At 41.1% G+C, this 13,361-nt stretch overlaps 1 protein-coding gene across 1 annotated transcript; it reads right to left on the reverse strand.

The window, feature by feature from the left end:
• Positions 1-9,173: 9,173 nt before the first annotated feature.
• LOC119785615 (adhesion G-protein coupled receptor G2-like) lies at positions 9,174-13,225 on the reverse strand. The gene is made up of 3 exons (XM_038288346.1): positions 13,104-13,225; positions 10,953-11,106; positions 9,174-9,277 (listed from the first exon to the last, which is right to left on the reverse strand). Exons 1-3 carry the CDS (start codon positions 13,203-13,205, stop codon positions 9,180-9,182), a joined length of 354 nt encoding a protein of 117 aa, XP_038144274.1. The 5' UTR covers positions 13,206-13,225; the 3' UTR covers positions 9,174-9,179.
• Positions 13,226-13,361: the final 136 nt, after the last annotated feature.

Raw genomic sequence — 13,361 nt, forward strand, 5'->3', positions numbered from 1 at the left:
GCCTTGAGATGACATGTGTTGTGAATTTGGCGCTATATAAATAAACTGAATTGAATTTAATTGAATTTATTTTATCAAATGTTGTGTGGGATCCATACTAACAGTGTGTGTACACCTCGTTTCTATGGTTACCAATGGCAGCCGCAGGGAAGGGAGGAAGACGTATAGTTTAACTTAAATGTGTTGCTGAGTCCCAAGAGCCAGATTCTTCAGCTGAGGATCAGAACGCCCTTGACTGCCACCCATCACACATTGGACCAGACCCCTTTGGCCCCTTTGGTCCCAGGTGGGACGTCTCACCGGGAGGAGGCCCAGGACATGCTGGAGGGACTATGTTTCTCTGCTGGCCTGGGAACGCCTTGGGATTCCCCTGGAGGAGCTGGATCTATTGGCTGGGGTGAGGGACGTCTGGGCCTCCCTGCTGAAGCTGCTACCCCCGCAACCCGACCCCGGATAAGAGGAAGAAGATGGATGGATTGATGGATGGCGTTGCTGAGTGAGGTGGTGAGTCAGTTGTTTGGTAGTCATAGTTGAAGTTTAACAAATAAAAAGATCATACATTTTTTTTCTATCCTTTATTTAACCAGGTAATACCCATTGAGATTAAAAATCTCTTTTGCAAGGGAGACCTGGCCAAGATAGGCATCAAAATTACATCACATCATTACATGTGTACATAGACACACACATAAAAGCCAAATATGCACTTACAATAAAATTTCAATTTAAAACATTGACATGTGAGGGAGTCCAACTCAAAACATCTCATTCTCAGCTTAAAAGTATTCAAAGGAACCAATTTACTAAGTTTCAAGTTATTTTGCAGCAAATTCCATGTAAATGGAGCAGAGTAAGCAAAGGCCTTTTTAGCCAGCTCAGTACTGACACGTGGGACAATAACAAGACAACAGCCTGAGAACGGAGAGAGTAATGACCAGTACTTTTTTTTCATAAGAAGCAAAGATAAATAAGATGGAAGCGCACCAAGAATAGCCTTATATATAAATATATACCAATGACAAAGCCTCCGTGTAGCCAAGGCAGACCACCCTACACGAGAATACAGCTCACAGTGATGGGTGCGAGCTTTACAATTAGTAATAAATCTCAATGATGCGTGATAGGCTGCGTCAATCATCTGCAGGCATTGAGCAGATGAATGCATATATAATATATCACCATAGTCCAGCACAGTTAAAAAAGTGGATGCCACCAACCGTTTTTTACATTAAAAGAAAAGCACAGCTTATTTCGAAAGTAAAAACCCAATTTTAGTCTCAACTTTCTCACTAGACAGTGAACATGAGGCTTAAATGATAGGTTGTCATCAATGACAATACCAAGATACTTATAAGTTGAAACAATCTGTATTTCACGACCATCAAGAGTAACCACTGCAGGAACATTCAGTGACCTGTTCTGAAGGTCTGTGACAAGCATACATTTAGTTTTTTCTGCAAAATGGAAATACATTGAAAATCTAATGTGTGATTGATCATGTTAACAATATGCGGTGTTGTGCTTTCCGCTGGCTGGGATATCTCAATGCTAATGTTTATTCGTAAAAGTAGGTTAAGCTGAGGGCGTAACTTACTGTTGATTATGTTTAACACCTGTGGTGGAATTTGTGCTTTAACAGCCTGCAGCTAGGAACCATCGAGGGATAACTACGGTGGCTGAGAAGTGCAAAACACATTTACAATTCAAAAACACATTAACAAATAAAAAACAAAATAACATTTGAAGAAACTAAATTATATTTTATGAAACAAATGTATTTTTGAAATTTTTTTTTACATTTTTAAAAACAAATTTACATTTTAAACAAGTTAGATTGAGCAAGTTTCATTTAGAGAAAAAAAATACATTATAGGGAAACAAATTTACATCTAAAAAAAAGATTGACCGTTCGGAAACACTTGTACAAGTGCAAAGACAAAACTGCAAGCGGCAAAACACAGTTCCATAGCCAAAAACAAATGAACAAAAGACGGCTACACGGAAAGGGAATGTCCCAGTGGCCGGATGTGACGTCACCATTACCCTGACTTGTAGTACAAACAGCTCAATCTGTAGTCCTCCAGCTTCACGTGAAAAGTCAGCGGTGATTTTATTATTGTGGAGCAAATTTCAGCCAATTTACACCATTTTGTTCTTCGTGCGGACAGTCTCTGGAACTTTTACGGGACACGGACCAGGTGGCAGGACCACCGGAACTGCTGCAACGCAGCCACTGCCACGAATTGAGCTCGGCCCTGCTGCTTGGTCCTGCCACCTGGTCCGTGTCCCGTAAAAGTTCCAGAGACCACAATAAGGGCAAAACATTGTTCGTTTAGCGTAAACTTAAGAAAAACAGCTTCAGTGCAATTCTTTCCATCTAAAATCACCGCTGACTTTTCACGTGAAGCAGGAGGACTACAGATTGAGCTGTTTCTACTACAAGTCAGGGTAATGGAGACGTCACATCCGGCCACTGGGACATTCCCTTTCCGTGTAGCCGTCTTTTGTTCATTTGTTTTTGGCTATGGAACTGTGTTTTGCCGCTTGCAGTTTTGTCTTTGCACTTGTACAAGTGTTTCCGAACGGTCAGTTTTTTTTTAGATGTAAATTTATTTCCCTATAATGTATTTTTTTTTCTCTAAAATGAAACTTTCTCTCACCTAAAATCTAACTTATTTAAAATGTGAATTTGTTTCCTAAAATGTAAATTTGTTTTTAAAAATTTAAACTTTTTTTTCAAAAATACATTTGTTTCATAAAATATAATTTTGTTTCTTCAAATGTTATTTTGTTTTTTATTTGTTAATGTGTTTTTGAATTGTAAATGTGTTTTGCACTTCTCAGCCACCGTAGATTAGCCCCTGTAATTAATAAATTAAATCAAATATTTTATTATCCAGAAAATCTGGATAAGCTGCTCAACTATTACGAACAGGGACCAAAAATGGCAGCTATATCGGCTTATTACACGTAGCTGGTTTAACTGCTAAGAGAAGTACAATTGAACATCTGGGAGAATATAATCTTGATCTTTGACTTGAAAGTTGCGTACGCAAGTTTTAGGTGTCATATTTTGTTTTTGCAGGTTTGAAAAACTAGATCTCTGAGCATTGTGGATTTTTATATTCACCATCCTGATTCCAAATTGAATTACAGGTCTAAAATTACAAATATGTACAACATGTGCTGATCATCAGAATGTCAAAATACTGGGAGGAGGATTGAGGTGTGTAATTACATACAACTATTATTATACTACCATCTATCCCCATGGAGATTAATTCAGTTAATTTCAGTTCAGTTTATTTATATTTCCCCAATTCACACTCCTACAGTCAGATTGGTTCAAAGTTTTCAATCTAAGGAAAACTAGCTGATTGCATCGACTTCTTAACTCAGCAGCAATCCCTCTCACCTCCTTTAGAACATTTTCTCCTTGGCTTAAAAAAATTCAGCTTGTGTTATAGCTGATGGCAGAAAATATGTCGACTTTTGCTTTTCTTTATTTTTGAATTTGCATCAAAAACAAAACCAGCATGATACTCATTGTGCAAAATTTTTCATTTATATATTTGCATTTACATTCATACAAAATAAAAATGAAACTTTCTCCATGAATGAAATGAGCCTTGACATTGATTATAATTGCAGGGACATCAGTAAAAGTGATTTAACAATAGACAATATTCTGAAGAAAAAAAAAAAACATCCCACAACCTGTAAGTTATAGAACCTTACAGTAATGCCCAATTTTCACAGGCTCTTTTTAGAAACGAGTTTTCATTATTATTTTTAAATTCTGTGCAGGACTTGCTTTTGTTGTTCTCAGGTGCAGGTAAAATTTTTGTGCAAAATGTGGCTTGAACAGACTGCTTTTCACTGATTGACCATTGGATTAGGTTTTTGCAGTAGTCCTGGGAAACCTACAGGGAGCTGGGACCAAAAGTACCAAAGGCTAAAATCAGCAATACAACATGAGGAGAGGGACTCACATCCTGCAAAGCAAGGTCTTCTCCCTGCTAAAGTCAGCAGGGGCGTGCATACATAGATACTAGGTGGTGCTAAAGCACTAGGAAGTTTGCCCTTTATCAAAGAAAATGCCCTTTTGAAACTCTTTTTTTTTGTTATTATTATTATTAATATTATTAAGATTTTACTGAGGTCGGTTTTGAAATTATCTTTTGAAAACCTGAGCCATTAAAAACGACTGAAACAATGCCCCGAAATGAGCCACCTCCTTGCGCGCACCCGACCAGCCTATCTCTCTTCCTTTGTCATGTGACCTCGCGCGGTCGCCCGCAGGGCATGCCAGATGCGCAGCATCATAGCAGTTCAGTAAGCGTCTTCAGATAGCAGGGACGGTCGCTGACAGGCTGCTTCTCCCGTGCCCCATTAGCCAGGTAATATACAGATCAAGCAGAATCATTTTGTTGTGCATTAAAATGTCTCATTCAGCAGCACCAAACAAGCAATTTTGCCGACTGGTCACCTGATAAACTAGTTAGGCTAGATAAAGTTTTACACTGTAGCCCAAGTCAATGACAGATAACGTGAGGACGACCACATAGGCTACAAATAATTTCGGTAGAGTTTGCAATTGCAAATCTATGTGTTAAGACAAACGTTTTCTGTTGTATAGGTTTTGTTAGGCAACATAAATTAACATATTTTGGTCTCTTTATTGTCTTAATTGTATATTGATTTAGTAACTGCAGCACAATGCCAAGAAAGGAGGGTTAATCATATTGAAAAATCTTAAAAGCTGTTCACATTTTATTTTTAAGTGGTTTGTACAAAATCAGCAGGTATTAAAATAGTTATTATTTTGTAGGCTACCATAAGTCATATCCACGTGACAAGACTTCCAGTCATGTTGCCCTAATAGCCCAATATTTAAACTAATGTGGCATATTTGTTAAAGCTATTATTATTATTATTATTATCATTATTATTGTCATGATGGTTATTATTATTATATTGTAGCCAGTCACAGCAGGGAAGCTCTATACCATCAACATATAACAGGACAGGAGATGAGGAAGAGTTCAGGGAAGACACAGAGACAGAAAAAGACCAGGATGAGGGAGAGCAGATGGGTGAGGGAAAACAGGGAGATGAGCCAGATGAAAGAAGAAGAAAGATGAGCAAGCGTACTACTTGAAAGTAGTACGCTTTAGTCTGTTCTGTTGGTGGTGTGAATATTTTCCATTGAAAACTCACGTTTAGAGAATGTTACAAATAAAAATCAAATTTCATTCAACATGCGCGTGTATTTTTTCTATAATTAAGTGTTCCACATGCGCTAAAAAGTGCCCTCCCCCACCTCCTGAGCACCTGCCCCCCAAAATGTGTGTGCACGCCTCTGAAAGTCAGTACATGTCCAGGCCCATCTGAAGATTGCCAGAGAACATATGGATGATCCAACAGAGGTTTGGGAGAAGATCATGTGGTCACATGAAACCAAAATAGAATTTTTTTGGCACAAACTTAATTCACGAGTTTGGTGGAAGAAGTTTCTTCCCCAGAATGAGCTACTGTGAAACATGGGATGGAAACATCCCGCTTTGGGACTGCTTTTCTGCAAAGGGAATGAGACACCTGATCCGTGTTGAGGCAAAAATGAAGAGGGCCATGTATTGTGAGAATTTATCCCAAAACCTCCTTCCATCAGTGAGAGCGTTGAAGATGAAACATGGCTGGCTCTTCTAGCATGATCCAGACACACAACTCGGGCAACAAAGGAGTGTCTCCACAAAAACAGGAGTGGTCTAGCCAGTTTCCAGACCTTTACCCCATAGAAACCTGTGGTGGGTGTTAAAACCCCAAAACATCACTGCTCTAGAAGATATTTGCATGGAGGAATGGGCCAAAATACCAGCTACTGTTTGTGCAAACCTTGCAAAGAAATACAGGAAACATTTGATGTCTGCCATTGTTAACAAACGTTATTCAGCAAAGCATTGAGTTGAACTTTAGTTGTTAGCAACAGACTACACAACAATCTGCCTCATCACAGGTGGGGAGGACTCAGAGGACAGACTGTGGACCCTGGACTTCGTGGTCTGGTGCCAGCAGAACCACATTCTCATTAATGCAGGAAAACCAAGGAGCTAGTGGTAGACTTTCGCAGAAGCAGATTCATCCCACTTACACGGGTGAACATCCATGGAACGCACATTGAGATAGTGTAACCTTATAAGTACCTGGGTGTTACACCTGAGCAATAAACTGGACTCGACTCACAACACTGAGGCTCTCTATAAGAAGGGTCAGAGCAGACTCTTCCTGCTGAGCAGATTGATCAAGGAGCAAAGGAACAAAATGCTGCTTCTCAATGTTCTGTGGTCTTCTTGTTGCAGAAGCGTTTAATGTGATTCACAGCATCACCAGTTACTATAAAAGGGGTCATAGAATGCAGGGTTTCTATTGTCATAGATGAATAACGATAGTTCAGGGGGTGAAATGGACGTACAGAGAAGTTCAAACCCCATCAACTCCTCATTTCTCTGCAAATCTCACTATTCTAAACTTCCACCATAAAAAAGGCGAAATCAAACAAAGCCCCAAGTTGAAGTAAACTCGGGGATGTTGCCTTATTTGGTTCTGACCTGGACTTTTGTCACACCCTGAAATTGACATACAGACCAGCCCACTGGTTCACTGGCACAAGGGAGGGGGGGTATGACTGCTGCGCCGCTGACTGGACCGGACCTCAGCCAGAGGAGGAGTGGGGCTGGGGGCTGGCAAGGCAGGTGGGGGGAAGCATGGGGCCGCCGGCGTCCAGGCTACCGCCACCGGGTCAGGTTTGGTTGCTCCGTCCCCTGCTGGCTCCCTGCCCCCGTCCGCCGGGGTTCCCGGACCAGCCCCGGAGCTGACGGCTTGGTTCGAGTGCCCGGCGTGTTTCAAAAACGTGCTGCACTATAGTAATAGTTTAATGTCATACACTCACCAGATCTGAACGCCCATGAGTAGAGGTAATGCATCCTGATGATATTTACACCGCGTCAGATAGCGTTCCCCCCATGTTAAGCAGTGGGACCATCTGACGGGGTTTATAGGCCCATCAGATAGCGTTCCCCCCCGATGTCATTTACGTTGAGTTGCAATAAATGCTAAACTCTCTGCAGGTTCTTGTCTTTGTCGTCCGCTCTATTCAGCTTTGGAAACACACGGCGAGAAGGTGGGGGCTGGGTGGTGAGGGTTACGGGGGCGAGAAACGCAAAAGTAACGCAATAGTTACTTTTACTAGTAACTAGTTACTTTTATTATGGAGTAACTTAGTAACTCAGTTACTTTTTGGAAGAAGTAACTAGTAACTATAACTAATTACTTTTTCAAAGTAACGTGCCCAACACTGGACAGCAATATCCCATACCCATCTAGGTGTCTGATAGGTTGGTCGTTAAAGGGGATTGTTGGCCTGGCTGAATAGACGAGGGCCTCCGCGTCTTTAAACTTGGAAACAAAGTCTAGTGGATTGTTTTTAATTTTCTTTTTTTTTTTTTTTTAATGACTATGACCTGGATTACTGAGAACCTTCACCAACAGGGTCTCTATATTTAAAGTTGGATTATCTAGATTTGTACATCTGATGCCAAGTATCACGGTATTAAAAATGTTTTGGTGAGATTCTTCTTTTTATATTTGTTCAGCAGGTTCTCGTCTGGAATGCCTACTTCAATGGAGCATTATTTTCTTCAAAGACAGCATCTACAGAGGTGGAAAGAGTACTGAAAAATTGTAATTTAGTAAAAGTATCTTTACTTTGCCTAAATTCTACTCAGAGTAAAAGTAAAATTACCCATCTCAAAATTTACTCAAGTAAAAGTACAAAATTACTTCATTTAAAATGTATCTTAGTTACTTTGAGTTATTTAATGCAAAAAAAGGATGAGTCATGAATCGAATTGAGCACAAGGTGTTTTAATCGAGTTCAAGGCGTATTTCAGTGGACATCACACTGCAAAAGATCAGCTGGGCTAAAGAACATACTTCCTCACAGCACAAGGACAGACACAACCTGAACCATAAAGTGCAAACTATTTTCAATCCTACTTTCCAACAGACAACACCATGATAACTAACTTACCGCCTCATTTTTACGTACATTGGATGTTGATGTTTTAAAAGCCGAAAGCTCCGTTTTGCTAGCCTGACGTAGTCCTACTCAATTCTAGTCAGAATGAGTCTGATGCTGCTCCATAGAGCTGTGATTATGGGGCGTGTTTCGAACGAACCAGGGAAAAAAATGCCTCTGCACTCAATTGGATAGACCTACAACCAATAAGAGCAACGGAGTGCGTGACGTATGTTAAGCCACGCATAGTTGTTGTCAACAAAAATCAAAGCGTGCAGTTGCACGCCTAGAATAAGAAGATGAGCCTTGATCGCGTTTCTCTGTTCCTCTTTTAAAATTAATTTGCTGTCGATATCTTCTAGAACAGACCTAATAGCAGAATCTACTCACCTCAACTCTCCAGCGGCAGCCATTATTGTTGTCACCCAAGCGCGCTTTGGTCACGTGGTTGATAACGTTACTGTTGATCATCTGTCCATCATCGTATAAAGCCCGCCCTGACAATTTGATTGGCCCGCCAGATATTGTGCGAGCATACTCGCGCTACTATTGAGCAATGACAGACCGAACTTCCCGACCTCAAACGTTGTGGGCGGGACTAAGTTCGGAATGGCACCCAGGCTACCGTTTTGCTGGGCAGGCACATGTTGCACTGCATTATCACATTGTTCCCTTTTGTGCATTTGAAAACAAATTATCCTTCCAAATATGGCCGAGGGTTTTTCTGGCTTTCGTCTCCAGAATATGTTTCCTCTACAGGCCTTTCCTCATCCATCCTCCCTAAGTTGTGATTAGCAACTACCATCTTCCTATGAGACGATACAAAGGGTAATTACAAGGCAAGCCCACATTAAATTTTTTCACCATCAGTATTTTTTATTTATTTATTTTTTTACTCAGTAACGTGAGGAGGTTTTAAATGTAGCAAAGTAAAACTACTTAGGTTAAAATTTACTCGAGTAAAAGTAAAAATTACATATTTCAAAAACTACTCAGAAAATTACAAATTACTCATAAAAAGTACTCAATTACAGTAACTTGAGAAAATGTAATTCATTACTTTCCACCCCTGAACATCTGACAGTTTGAGTGTGAAACCGCTTCAAGAAGACCTCGTAGTAAATGTTGTTGATCTCGGCTGAAAAGATGAGGTTTTGGTATTTCTTACAGACAGGACAAAATAGACGAGGAAGAAGAAACCTGCAAAAGACAGAAAATAAATGTATTTAATGCCTTCGACAATAAGTAGGGAGGAAGAATAATAGGAAACAAATGTCTTAGCTTCGAAACCTCAGCGTTATTTTAGATTTAATTCATCATTCATCTTGAAAAAGATCTGCAACCAGACTACTGACAGGGATTCAGTTATGCTGCAACTTTACATTTATAACATGGTTATAATTATGTAATTGTTAATGTCCAATGTTATTTACCACAAACAGAAATTATTACAGTATAATATCTTAGAAGTATTTCCAAAAAACATTTAGAAAAATGATTTAATGTTTTAAAATAATTTGTCTAAAGGGAAAATTATATACATATACACTAACCGGCCACTTTATTAGGTACACCTGTCCAGCTGCTCTTTAACACTTAATTTCTAAGCAGCCAATCACATGGCGGCAACTCAGTGCATTTAGGCATGTAGACATGGTCAAGACAATCTCCTGCAGTTCAAACCGAGCATCAGTATGGGGAAGAAAGGTGATTTGAGTGACTTTGAACGTGGCATGATTGTTGGTGCCAGAAGGGCTGGTCTGAGTATTTCAGAAACTGCTGATCTACTGGGATTTTCACGCACAACCATCTCTAGGGTTTACAGAGAATGGTCCGAAAAAGAAAAAAACATCCAGTGAGCGGCAGTTCTGTGGGCGGAAATGCCTTGTTGATGCCAGAGGTCAGAGGAGAATGGCCAGACTGGTTGGAGCTGATAGAAGGGCAACAGTGACTCAAATAACCACCCGTTACAACCAAGGTGGGCAGAAGAGCATCTCTGAACGCACAGTACGTGGAACTTTGAGGCAGATGGGCTACAGCAGCAGAAGACCACACCGGGTGCCACTCCTTTCAGCTAAGAACAGGAAACTGAGGCTACAATTTGCACAAGCTCATGGAAATTGGACAATAGAAGATTGGAAAAACGTTGCCTGGTCTGATGAGTCTCGATTTCTGCTGCGACATTCGGATGGTAGGGTCAGAATTTGGCGTCTACAACATGAAAGCATGGATCCATCCTGCCTTGTATCAACGGTTCAGGCTGGTGGTGGTGGTGTCATGGTGTGGTAATATTTTCTTGGCACTCTTTGGGCCCCTTGGTACCAATTGAGCATCGTTGCAAAGCCACAGCCTGCCTGAGTATTGTTGCTGATCATGTCCATCCCTTTATGACCACAATGTACCCAACTTCTGATGGCTACTTTCAGCAGGATAATGTGCCATGTCATAAAGCTGGAATCATCTCAGACTGGTTTCTTGAACATGACAATGAGTTCACTGTACTCAAATGGCCTCCACAGTCACCAGATCTCAATCCAATAGAGCATCTTTGGGATGTGGTGGAACGGGAGATTCGCATCATGGATGTGCAGCCGACAAATCTGCGGCAACTGTGTGATGCCATCATGTCAATATGGACCAAACTCCCTGAGGAATGCTTCCAGCACCTTGTTGAATCTATGCCACCAAGAATTGAGGCAGTTCTGAAGGCAAAAGGGGGTCCAACCCGTTACTAGCATGGGGTATCTAATAAAGTGGCCGGTGAGTGTATATATATATATATATATTTATATTATGTCAAGACATTATAACGGCATGTTTAAGCATTGTAAAACCACAATGCATAGCAGATGACTATATAGAAAAGTTTTCAGACCTTGCAAAGGGTTGAGAATGCAGAAGGCGTAAAGGCCAGGTGTGGTCAGCTGGCCAAATGAGAAGAAGATGAAGCCCCAGGTGAGTCCCAGCAACACCATGAGGGCCACCAGGGTGAAAATCTCTCCCTTAGCTTTGTTTTTCTTACGCCCAATCTGGTTCACCAAACAGGAAATCAAAACACAGGCAGGTTATTGTATATCCTAAAAATGGAGACCCTTATGTAAATACTACAAGGCTTTATTAATAAAAGTAGCCAAAGGTAATTTACAAACACTACCTTTGACAAAACTGTGCCGAGACCGGTCCGAGCCCAGTAACTGAGGTAACTTATCGTGTGTAAATGAAAAGAAAACTGAACTGAACCGAGCTAGACACAACCGGACAGCGCTAACTGCAGACCAGTTCCAGAGGTGGGCTTGGCTCGGTTTTTCCCTGACTTGGTTCTCTGATAACAAGAGCGCATGAGCAGAACGCGTCATCTCCGTCTGGCTGCACATCGTGATTCATACTCCATTCCAGTAGTTAGCGCTAATGCCCCTCCGGAAGTTGCTTTCCAACCAACACAAAACAGAAGAAGAAGAACTATAAACAACAATCGAAATCTTCTCCACGCAACATTTTAAAAAATGGCATTTTAAATAATACCACCAAGGTACAGTAATAATAATCAAGCATAACTTTCTCAATGTGACGGGCGCTGCCATTTTGATTTGCTTGATTCCCTCCTTCTTTGTCTTCTTCTTCTTTTTTATGGCAGTTGGCAAACAACTTTTGGTGCATTACTGCCACCAACTGCTTGATTTCCTCCTTCAATACTGGCAGTAATACTGCAGATCGTCACTAGGAGGCGAGGAGTCGAGGAACCGAGATAGCGTGATGTGTAAATGGTCGTCAGAACCGAGCTCGGCCTGGTTAACTGATCCGATCTCGGACCGGTCTCAGCATGGATCGGTTTTTTAAGGGTAGTGTAAGTGAGGTAATAGTCCCTCCAGAGTGTCCTGGGTCTCCCCCTGGGCCTCCTCCCGGTGGGACCTGCCTGGAACACCTCACCAGGGAGACGTCCAGGAGGCATCCTAATCAGATGCCAGAGCCACCTCAACTGTCTCCTCTCGATGTGGAGGAGCAGCGGCTCTACTCTGAGTCCTCCCCGGATGGTTGAGCTCCTCACCCTATCTCTAAGGGAGAGCCCAGCCACCCTACGGAGGAAACTCATTTCAGCCGCTTGTATCCGGGATCTTATTCTTTCAGTCATGACCCAAAGCTCATGACCATAGATGAGAGAAAAAAGCAAAGCTCTCGATTTACCAGTTGGGCTATGTTCCTCTTCTATTCTATGGTCATGAGCTTTGGGTCATGACCAAAAGAACGTGTCTAACATTGGAAAACAACTTTAAGTTCCTTTGAACCTGGGCCATTCAACTCACGGCTCACCAGCCACTTCGTTGCACGCAAAGTCATTTGCAGCCTGAGTGGCCTTGTCTTCTTTATAAAAGAAAATAAATCATAAGAAGCACCCCAAGTATTGACCGCGTTTGTCTATTCTTTATTGTATGTTATTAATCTACTATCACCTACTAGCCAGCTTTAAATTTGGTCCCATCAGCTGTTTTTTAGGCCTTGGAATGAACAGTAGCCCATCGCTACTGTATCTATCATCGCAGCCCCAGGCCCTGTACAAGATAGAGGAGGACCTCACCTATTCAGCCAGGAACACAATTCCCTTTAACGACACCCCCCCCCCCCCCTTTTAGCCACTTAGACGGGTATGGGACATTGCAGGCTAACAAAAGAAGCTAAATGACCCCCCTTTCAAAGGGGTGGACCCGTTCATCCGTCTCTATTTGCATGTTTTCTAAACAAAAAACAGGCTTTGTTGGGCTGTTGTATAAAACCTGGAACTCAATGCTATTTCTGAACATTTTGAATTGAAAAAGCTTCCTGGATGGGAAGCAAAACGTCTTCAAACTTTGAAAAAAAGTCCAGTGGATTTTTTTAATGTTCTTTTGAAGAATACTTTTATTTCTTTCAGTTTTTCTTTTACAAAATTATAAACTGCTGAAGATATTTGTTCCGCAGCCTTGAGACAAAGCTTTTCTTACTCTCTTATTTATTTTTACATTTATTTCACAAATATAGCCCTTCAACATACCTGTTTGATCATGTTGTCACACACAAGCCATTTAGCTATCCCCCCAAACACAATCAGGTTAAACAGGAACACAACCCTGAAGAGGCCCAGTGTCGTCCCCATCTTCACTTTGTCATTGGTTATGTAGCATCTATGCAGAAAGGAAGCAAAGGAAGCTAGTTATTATCATATGACAAGGAAATAAGAATCTATAATAATAATCATATGTTCACAGTAAATGCATTTTAAGAGACAAAAATGCATCCAATGCATCAACTT

The sequence above is a fragment of the Cyprinodon tularosa genome, unplaced genomic scaffold, assembly GCF_016077235.1.
Source record: "Cyprinodon tularosa strain WSP-4 unplaced genomic scaffold, ASM1607723v1 ctg252, whole genome shotgun sequence".
NCBI classification, from domain to species: domain Eukaryota; kingdom Metazoa; phylum Chordata; class Actinopteri; order Cyprinodontiformes; family Cyprinodontidae; genus Cyprinodon; species Cyprinodon tularosa.

Bases quoted from the DNA above. Each gene is read 5' to 3' on its own strand.
- LOC119785615 (XM_038288346.1), bottom strand. From the start codon at position 13,205: ATGGGGACGACACTGGGCCTCTTCAGGGTTGTGTTCCTGTTTAACCTG. The intron at 11,107-13,103 runs GTATGTTGAAGG...TTGGTGAACCAG, and splicing joins GTGACAACATGATCAAACAG to ATTGGGCGTAAGAAAAACAA. The intron at 9,278-10,952 runs GTCTGAAAACTT...TGTCTTTTGCAG, and splicing joins CATTCTCAACCCTTTGCAAG to GTTTCTTCTTCCTCGTCTAT.